Source organism: Nestor notabilis, unplaced genomic scaffold (genome assembly GCF_000696875.1).
Source record: "Nestor notabilis isolate BGI_N333 unplaced genomic scaffold, ASM69687v1 scaffold11596, whole genome shotgun sequence".
Classification (NCBI taxonomy): Eukaryota; Metazoa; Chordata; class Aves; order Psittaciformes; family Psittacidae; genus Nestor; species Nestor notabilis.
The window spans coordinates 13,273-23,947 of NW_009933335.1; the positions used below are offsets into that span (position 1 = coordinate 13,273).

At 37.0% G+C, this 10,675-nt stretch overlaps 1 protein-coding gene across 1 annotated transcript in view; it reads right to left on the reverse strand.

The window, feature by feature from the left end:
- Positions 1 to 284: 284 nt before the first annotated feature.
- SYT9 (synaptotagmin IX) overlaps positions 285 to 10,675 on the reverse strand; it is a gene marked incomplete at both ends in the record, with an annotated part of 31,760 nt that continues 21,369 nt past the window's right edge. The window contains 3 exons of the mRNA XM_010016837.1: positions 285 to 444; positions 1,063 to 1,234; positions 2,280 to 2,400. Coding sequence (XP_010015139.1) covers positions 285 to 444; positions 1,063 to 1,234; positions 2,280 to 2,400 — 453 coding nt within the window. The remainder of the gene's footprint in view (positions 445 to 1,062; positions 1,235 to 2,279; positions 2,401 to 10,675) is intronic.

Genomic DNA, 10,675 nt, shown 5'->3' on the forward strand with positions numbered 1-10,675 from the left:
CAATTAGCAGTGAAAGCTACCCAAGATCTTATTTAAAAAGCAAAGCCAAACCCTTAATCCAGTGTATAATGCTCATTTTTCCATGTATATATGTTAAATACATTTATTACTTTCTGTACCCCTAAAATTGAAAGGAGCAGACTTAACTTGCGTGTTATGTTTGACTTTTAATATCAGTGTTTCCGAGCCCTTTTCTAAGTTTTAGTGCATGCATGTGGATCTTGGTTTTGTTCATAAAATTTTATCCAACTTCTAATGCCATATGGAAGAATATTCACAATTACAGTAATGGGGAAGCAAGAAATAAGTCTTACCTCTGCAAGGGGATGCCAGTGAGCAATGGGTTTCCGAGGATATGAGAGCATTTCGTTCCAGTGGTCACGGCCTAGACTTTCTGCATCGTTGCCTACTTGACATACTCCAATGACCTCATTGTGACCTACACTGTGAAAATGTTCCATAATATTTTTTTCTTAAAATTTTACTTTTAGAACCATATCATTTACTTATTTCATTAAAAAAAAATCTTGGATTTTTAGAATTAATTATTGCTTAAAAAATATAAGGAACTACAAAATACATAGGTTTGCTCTTTGCATTTCCCACTAACCAGAGCAATTTAGTATTTCCCCCATTATAGCATACACTGTGCGTCTGTGTGCATTTGTTTTTTAATTTTGCCTGAAGATATAAAAAGTTCTTTGCCTGTGTTCTGTAACTAGTTGCAAATATAAGTAAGATATAAGCCACAATTTTATAAATGGAGATACATGTCTAAGGGGTGCACAAACAGAACATCAGCGTGTGGACTGTCTGATTATATGTTCAGTTATTTCAGGTAGACTGAAGCTTAGCTTTGTCAGTTATAGATGCAAATCTGTGTTTTAAAACTTATGAAGGAAATTCTGCCTAATATTACAAGAAATTTTAGCTTCTACCAAACTCGACATTAATTTCCCATTTACTGGGAAAAAAATACAGCTTTGTTTCTGGATGCAAAACCACTATGCAAGATTTTATAAGCCAATAGATGATGTTATTTTACAGCTACAGGTATCTCACCGGTCATAATCCATAACAGCTATCAACAAGTTAATTTGGTCAATGTTTTCTGGAGGGACGTCAAAGACTATGGCTTCATTGTAAACGGGATTAAGGGTATTCCTCTTGGTGGAAGTTTTTCTTTTCTTTAGTCGCCTTCCTTCACACATTAAAGAAACCTTCACGTAGGGATCTGTGTGAATCATAAGAACAACGTTGGTTTTCTTTTGTTGTTTTTAAGCAAACATAAATGGAAAGTGAAGGGAGAAGCCTTCTTGTATGCCCATACCTGCTTGCAGAATTAAACACCTGGACCTGACTGGAATTTGAGCTTCTTTATTACCACGGAATGCCTGGGAGGCAGTAGAGCTTTGAAAGCTTTACCTGGTTGACTGCTTATAATAAACAATTTAGGTTCAAGAAGCTCTTTATTGTGAACCAGCTTCTCACAGGGTATTAAAATGTCCACTGAACCGTGCTACACATGACTGTTTTATACAACAGCCTGTGTATCAGCCTATTTATAACAGCCTAATTACTTGTGCAGATTTGTAGGACAGACAGAAGATGACAATATTTTTCACAGTGGGATTTACTGATGTATGGTTAAAAATAATTAAAAGTGTAACAGTTAGTGGCTTATATTTCTCAAGAGAATTATAATTAAGTTTAAACTCCTGAATGTAGCAAAACCAGCTATTTCTTTGTGGTCCCTTTCTGGGAGCTCTACAACTCCCTGCTAGTACTTAAAAGTCATCTATGAACTCTTATTTAAATTAGTTTCTTGGTTTCATCATCAAGTTTTGAAAGGGTTGCTGAAAGGAATCTGGGATGATCCTGTTTTATCTGTGTGCCAACAACAGCAGCACTGGCTCAGTGGCTCTGGGAGACTGCCAAAGAGGGTCAGTCTGCCTCTGTGCCATAGCCATAACAGTCTGCTGTACAGCTTCCCACTGTTATGAACACAAGTTTGGCTAACTTGCACTATTCTGAATCACAACGACTTTAGAATAATCTTTAAGTCTTTTTATGAGCATGTTATTTTAAACTGTTGGTTACAATGGAGCAAACTGAAATATATTATTTATTTCTCTGAAATTCCTGTACTCCAGTAACTCAAGAGCTTGCAGTGTATAACCCTCTTCTCAAAAATCATTCTGGGATTTGACAGTGCTGATTCTGTGTCTCAGGAGGGAAACAGGACAGAAATCCACATTAAGCATTAAATTCATTCCTACCTGATGCTCCTGTGATATCCATTGCCTTTAAATTTCTTGCCTTTATTATTGTAATAGTTAGTCTACCAGCTGTTGGAAGGTAGCAGAGTGAAAACATCAGGTCACCAAGATCCACATTATCCTGTTGCAAGGAAAGAAAGATAATGTGAAGCAGTAATAGCAACTTCCCTACCCATGACAAGAGCTAAAGACAAAAATATACCTTTGGGGATCTACAGTTATGCAAGCAAAAGCTGAATTCTCATTCTGAAACATATCTGAAAAAAGAGACATCCATCTGCACCATTTGTTGATAGACAACCAAAGTTCTCAAGCGTTAATGTGATTACAGTTTCTAGCACTCACACCTTGGAGATGAAACACATTTAAGTGATGAGGTACAGCTCGAAGCACTAGAAAGCCTTTGCTCTCTTTTATGCTTGCAGTGATTTGCGTCTATTGTTGACAAGCTGCACTAGATCTCTGTGCCCGTCCTTCTGGTCTGCAGAAGGATATCCATAGAGAGGTTCACAGAAAAAAAACATTGGTTGTGCAGGTCAAAGTCTTATGCAACTCTCAAGCTTGCATAAACTGAGGCGTGCTAGGTGTGAAGTACTGTGGTAATGGGACAGTCTCCACCAGAAGTAGAGTGCTGTGCCTTGCACAGACAACCTCCCTCTTGTAACCTCATCCACCTCTTTCACTGATGGAATGGTCTGCAACCCTTCCCTGTGTCAGTGGCATCAGGGTTTCAGAAAGGTAGTAGAAAATGAACAAACCCCGTTTGCTCATATTAAAGCATGTTTTTTGTTTTATTTTGTTTGTTTGTTGTTGTTTTTTAAAGAAAATCCAGCTCTTTTTTAAAAAATATAGTGAAAAAAGGATTGTATTAAATGATTTTTGGGATTTGATTTGCATTTTTTTTTGACTGGGCAGTGAAGTGGTACTTTCACAGACCTACCTCCTGTAATCTCAATGTTTCATTATTGTCTAAAAAAGGTTACCCTGTCCAGCAAATTCAAAGCTACGTTCTAGGTTTTATAAGGAAGGGAAATACAGCTGTTGTGGAATATGTGTATCTTGCCCACTTAGCTTTGTGCAATAGCTTCACTTCCTTTCACAGGGTGGCTCTTTCTGAGTCAGTCCCCCAAAAATGAAGGGTGGTGAGTGAAAATACCTTGAAATGCACCTAAGAGGTTAGTGTTTGTATCTAAGTTAGTTTTGCCTCTAAAGCTGTACAGACCAATGCCCGCACCCTATGCGGTCACTTTATATAGCTTCATGAGTTAGCAGCAGATACAGGCAGGACAGAAAGAGTCCCTGTCACAGAGTTGTAGAAAATTGTTATGTCAGAAGGGATTTCTAGAGACCACTTGGCCCAGCCCCTTGCACAAGAAAAGCTTCTTCACTTTAGTTCTCAGCTCAAGCAAGGAGACAAAAAAAACCCCAACCAAACAACAAAACCACGTACATTAGTTCAGAAACAGGTACTTTCCTCTTGCTTTTATTGGAAAAAGATATTGACAAAGAAGGAAAAAAATGATATGGGCCCTTTTTCAGTAATAACTAGCTTTTAACCCTGACTTGACCTCATCAACTATCATCTTTTTCATTCCAAAGATCAGCGCTTCATGGTAGCTGTAAAGCTAACATCAAGAGGGCTGATATGACTCACCCTGTTTAGTGTCTCTTGATGGCTCATACTCAGAAGCAACCTGCTGCAACAAACTGTGTCACTGACTCACTTGGGCTATGAAAGGATCAAAGCGCTATTTGAGAAGGTGATGCTCTAAAAAATCCTACAGGCTAAAGTGATGTCAGCAAATCCAGGAGAAAGTTCTCTTAGCTAACACCTGCAGTTAACATTAGAGGAGGAATAACTGATCTCTGAAATTTTCCCAGTGATCAGCTGAAGCTTGGTTCCTATAACCCGGGGAACAGGAAGCAGAGATTTCACTTATCCTTCCCATTGTGAGGAAGAACAATTTCTAGCATTTAAGTGTATGTCCCCAACTCTGAGGTGCTGAGGTTTGTAGCTGTGGAATTCTCTCTCACGCAGCAACTCTGAGAGGAGCACAATTTCGTAAGACATTTAAAGAAATTACTGAGTGAAGCCACCTTTTTGCAATTTGGGGAATTTGTCACTGGCAAATTTTAATTGAGAAGTTATTTTTAATGAATTGGTCACAAACTTTTATAAGATAGCTTTGTTGACTCAGGTTTTCCCTCAACATAAAGAAGCCCTCTAGGCAACTGTCGTTTTAACTGTATCTGATATACTTAGATATTGTCAACCATGGCAAAGTCATTCTCTATTCAGCTCCAGTGTGCCACATGGTGATGAGGTAATTCATTATGTGAGTACTGTAAATGCTTTGCTGTTACTACCAAAACCAAGAGTTTCCATGCCAGACTTGATCATCCTGAATAAACATTTTAAATCCTTTCTTCAATCCTTATCAAGGTGTTCACAGGTAAATGGATTACTATGCAATTGTTTTAGATACAAATTCCAGGAAAAAAAATGTTAACACTCTGCATAAATGAACTGGTTAGGAAAGAAGAGATCATATGTGTTGAATGTAGCGTTAGGAATTATGCCATAATAATACACAAGCTTTGCCTTATGCTTGAAAAATAGTCATCACCTACACTATAATAATGCACTTCTTTAGGAAATGCTGCAATGACAATAATACTTGATGCTTTTTCAAAAATTGCACTGAGCATTGTGCAAGAAAAATGTTGTTAAACTGGAAACAGAGCCTGTAATTCCTTCAGTCTTTTCCAGTTCTAGAAGTTGGATGTTATAGCACTAGATCACAGATGATTGTGAGAATCAGTCTGTTCATAAGCCACTGCTAGCAGTAATCTAACCATGGAAGTCTGAGAATGAAAGTGAATGAAAGCTTGCAGGCAGAAGTAGGAAAGAAACATACTTTTTGGCACGCAAATCCTTGTCTGAGTCTGAAAAAGAAGCCCTGTCTTCTCACAATTTCATTTTAATTTGTAGGAAATTAACTACTACTCCATAATACTGGTTACTTGTAAATGTTTTCTTAATTTGGGAAAGATAGATCTTCTAATTCAGGAAAGATAGCTTTTCCCAGTGCTCTGGCTAGTCCACCCTGCTTACCCCTATTTCCTGTAATGAAAGGGCAACATTTTTAACTGTTCCAAACATCCTAAGTTTTGCTTTTGAGGCTTTAAGGTTCAACTTATCGAGGCAATATTCTTCAAAGAGAACCAAAAACTGTGACTGAACCATAGAATTTGCTTGTGAGTGTCCATCTTTCTGGGTAAGTACAGTGGAACCGGCAACATGCTCTGGCTGAAGATTAGTGGTGTTGCAGGCAGGAATGACTGCAAAACACAGTAGACACAGGTCCTCATAATAAATTCAGTGTCTTAACAAAACTGAGGTCTGTGTAACAGAGCACAGAGAGGATTATTACATGTCTTCATTGGTTTAAAATCACTGAGACACATGGCTTAAGCCATGGATTGTCACTGGAGGTGTGCTGTATTATCAAGAAATAGCTGCAAGAAACAGTATCAAAAAGCATAAGAAGGATCTGCTGCAAGGATTATGCTTCTGTTTGAATTGAATACTTATATGTTAGTATGTATGCTTGACAAAATGTGGTGCTATAAATATTACACTGCCAGAGACACATTTTAAAATTCCTGCTTAGGAAAAGATTTCATAATATTGTAGGTTATCAAGTCATGCATTTTGTACATTCCAAATTTGTGTCTAGCTTTATTTAGTGTGGTGGTAATACTGTACTGTGCATGTTATAGAGCAATCAGGTCAGCCTTAATATAATCAGACCAAAAGGCTGGTTAATAGTATTAATAACTTAAATAAAATCCCCAGAAGATAATTAAATTATAACAATGATTTTTTTCAATGAGTATGGCCTGTATTATTTTTCTTCTAGTCCTTTTCAGCAGGTAGCATACTGTAAGAACTAAGGTCCAGGCTCTTCTGCCATTGTCCTCCAAACCTGTCCACTTTGAGAGGAAGAAAGCGCTGCCTCCATTTTTAATCTATGACCTGCTCATTCGTGAATTCTAAAAATGTAGAACAAGATTGGTGTCTGCTTTGTTTTTCCAGTGTCCTAGGCTTTAGCTTGAGGCTTGGGGTGATGGCTGAGTGCTTCAATGTTGTTAGAGGTGTCCTACAGTGAGCTGCACAGCCTGTTTCTGATAATCCCACCTAGATTTGTCTCTGAGCCCTTGTTCTGTTAATACAGCCCTTCATTCAATAGGGCAAGAGCATCAAGTTTCTTCATTAAAAATTTGCCTGGTGTTACCTGGGAGAGTTAGGTATATTCAGTACTGGGTAAGCAGTCAGCTGGAGAGTTCAAACTGGAGAGGTAAATCACAAGGTTTGCCTAAAAACCACATCTTCACAAAGCGAACGAATCCTGCACTGTAACCTCAAGATAGACAGAACCCTTTCACTGCCATCAGGAGCATGGAGATAAGACTCCCCCATTCCACTACGCTTCTTTCTTGTTCCATTTCTGGTGGAAATATTTAACGTATCATAAAAATCATATTATCTGAGTAATCTTCAGTGGCTTCTACCTAAAAGTTTATTGTTCTTGCTTTTCCCAGAAAGCAGTTCTGGTTGTGTCTTCCCCCCAACCCCCCATAAAATTAATACAAAATTAATATATGTTTTAAAATGCTGAATTCCAATAGTAATGTTAATAGCTTGTTAGTTTATAGTCAAACAGAAATTATAGATTTGAAAATGATTAATTTTGTTAGAGATTAGCCTGCAGGATAAATCACTCCCCAGTACTGGGTCAACAGCTCCATGCTAGTGCTTAGGTGAGTGTAACTCAGCACACTGAACATGGAGATGTATAATATTAAAGAGGACTGTGACAATGGACCCTTAAATGGCTTCACATTCGATTCCTTGGAGGCTGTGTTAGGAAGCTCAGGCTGGATCAAACCTTTTCTGTGAAACCTGTGAGTTACCTGGTTGCTGGGCAGTTTCTGACAAATGGGTCTGATATTTGGGATCACATTTCTCTTCTCTGTTCTCATAAATACATTTGCATGCAGAGAACGGGTATGTAAAATCACATAAAACAGTCAGTAAGGGACGGAAGGAAACAAGACAAATTATAGGTTCCAACTTCTGGTTTTGCCTCTTCTCTAGGAGAAGGTATGCTGTCCACCAGTTAGGCAATCACAGTTTTCTGAAACTTTCGTTTTTTATTTCTGGAGCAGACAAGCTGTGACAGGCTTGCTGTCACATAGTGCCTGTGACATTCTAATTAAAGCATATGTCTCAATTATACCAGGTTCCTCAGCTCCCCAGATATAAAAAGACAGACACTACTTATTTACTTTTCTGGTATGTTGCAAAAAATAACACTAATTATGGATTGTGCTCCGATGTATTTTTATGCATCTCATCAACTTACCATTAGTGGGAACATTCACAGGCAGTGGTGCCCTTGCTCACTTATTTTAAAGTGGCTGTTGAAAGAGGTTTTTAGGGCACTAGTGATTTTAGAGACTTTGTAAGTTCTTATTGCTATGTCAGAGCTGTACAGCTCAGGCAATGGTAACTTTGCATACGATCTCCTTTTGCAGTTACATGTATCTCTGCAAAGGTCACTGGAAAACAGGAAAATTTCTGAGGTTTCATGAAATGAGATGTTATTATTTGAGCTTTTGAAGTACAGAAGGGTTTAATTACCAGTATTTAATGAAATTCTCTCTTTTTTTTCCTTCCTAGCTGAAAAATACAAGTTTTATTTTAAACAAAAAATAAATCTTCCTAGTTATTTCATAACCTTTCTTGGAATTAATGGAATTATACTTCTTTAATGCAAAATAAATTTTAGTGAACATCATTCTAATATTTGATAATGTGGGGGGTTTAATTTTGCAAGGATTTATGTTAGTACAGCTTCACTCTGCTGAGGATACTGTAAGTATACTAGGTATATGTGCTGAGTCTAAATTAATAAAAAATATTTTAAGGAGTGCTATCTGGTTTTGGGGATATAGATTTATTAAGTTGTTCATCTGTGTTGAGAAGTCTAGATTCAGATCTAAGAGAGCTGAAATATTCAGGTGACATACATGTCCAGGACACAAATGATATGTAAATACTGTATTAAACAAATTTGAGACTCTAATCTGTTTGAGAATGATGGTAAATCTAAAGTATCTAACATGATGAACTCATGAAGTTAGCTCTACATTTCTGATTATTTAATCATAGAGTTACTTTGAGTTATATCTATGAGAAATGTATATTAAGATAAACTCTTTGGAAATGTTTGATTTTAATTGATTTGCATGGGACTAGAAGAGTGCCAGTTGCTTTCTCATTACACATTTTAAGGTGAATAGAGAAGATATGACTGGAAAATTTTATTTTCATGACATCTTAGAATCAAAGAAATGAACTCTAGTGAAGCAGATATTTATTAATGACTCAATCAAAATCTGTCTTCAGAGATATGATTAAGTAAAGTTCGTGGAAAAATGGTAATGGCCTATCCTTTACAACTATGCTTTCAATGTCAGGCTATACTTCATGTTTTAAGTTAATTTGCAAATTGTATTATTTTCTTAGAGTGACTAAATTTTTTGCATTTTGTTGTTTTTCTTTATTCATGGTTTCCTTAAAAAATGAAAGCAAGTAAGTAAAGAAGCTTTTAGACCTAGGTATACAAAAAAGAGTCTGATTTCATTAGTGAAAGAACACTAAAAAAATTTCTGAAGCTTGGTTTCCCTAGAAAGTGGAAGTATCTGCGTGTAATTCATTCTAGATTTTATACTGCTTTGGGTACACAATGTAATTTGCACGTCAAGTCACAGACTGACTATCTACTTTTATGCCTACACAACTGTATAAAGTGTATACATAGAGAAGCTAGTCTGGGGGGATGCACAAAAAGGCAGGATAAGACAATGCACATTTGAATCCCTAGTACTCTCTCCAGGGGCTTGTCTGTGTTACAGCATTTACTACTACACATTGATAAAAGTGGTGGGGAGCTGAAAGGTTCTTGCATGACTAATCAGCTAAAGAATCTAAGCAAGAAACCCTTACAGGGGAGAAAGAAAGCACTTAGGCCATCCAGCAAACAGAAGATGTTGTGTGTTGTAATTTAAAATAAAAAAATACCCTCTTGACAGTGAAGTTTAACTTCAACTTTGCTGATTAATTATATGGCTTGATTTTTCTCTATTAGAATTTATATTAGCAATGCCAAGGTAATACCACAACAGAGTTTCTATTACCTTATCTCTGAGGCATTCTGAAGCACCTTATGGTCAGTCAAAAATCTTGCCTGACAGACCAAATCTGAATACCAAAACTTTATGCTGTACTTCATAGGAACTGAAAGAAGTTCGAATCCTTCCTTCAGACTGGGTTGTAGAGGGCAACTATGAGCTCAGGGAGTTTATTTTCTTATTTTAACTTACTCATAGTTTTGCCTAGTATCTTGGCAATTTCTATATAAAACAGTACCAAAAATAAAGCACCCAGCAGGTAGCATACCCTCCATCTCCACTTCAGAGCCTCAAGATCTTTTAATATGGATTTTTTTTTTTCTCTCCTGTTTCCATCATCCTTGTGTCATAACTGCTTTAAGGCAGATCACTGCATCCACATAAGGAGGATACTCCAGACATGAATCTGTGTTGTGCCAGTCAGTCAAGATATCTCAGAATGCGATGGCTGGAGTCAGAGGATAAGCCTTTCACCTTTATATATTTCAGAACAAATCCAGTTAATGTCTTTGAGAAGAACATACCCTTAACTTGCTCTTGCCACAATATCCTTAGTAAGTCAAGGACAGAAGCCTTTTCCCATCAGGCAGTCAATGTACCTATCTCTCTAAAATCCCAACATCTGCATTGTCATAATTTATATCCTGTAAATAGGATGGCAGTGATTGTCCGCAGTTGATCAAGTCATTTAAGTCTTTATTGATAAATTATTCTGTAATAAGATCCTTACTTTAAAAAAGCCTCCATTCAGTAAACTGCACATTCATACTTATTCTTAAACCTATGCTGAAATCCCATAGATTTTACTGGCTTTGAATCCTTTACATAGCTTTTCAATTCCCAACAACTAAAGTGCCTTGCTGAATCTGCGCCTAAGAGCGAATCTAATGAATTATCCCGTAGCCATTGAGACTGAGTTAATGTCTTCATTTGTTCAAACTAAAGTGATGAACCGGGGATGTAGTCTGAACCAAGCTAATGAAAAACAGTAGAAACATGATTGGAAAAGTTGGAGTACTTGTCCTGTTTATGCATGTGTGGCTGTGTCAGAAATTTATTTCACAGAAAAACTAGAAATGAGGCATTTTGAAAATAAAACTTCTGTAGTAATTTTGGTTATTGAGAAAAGGAAAGAG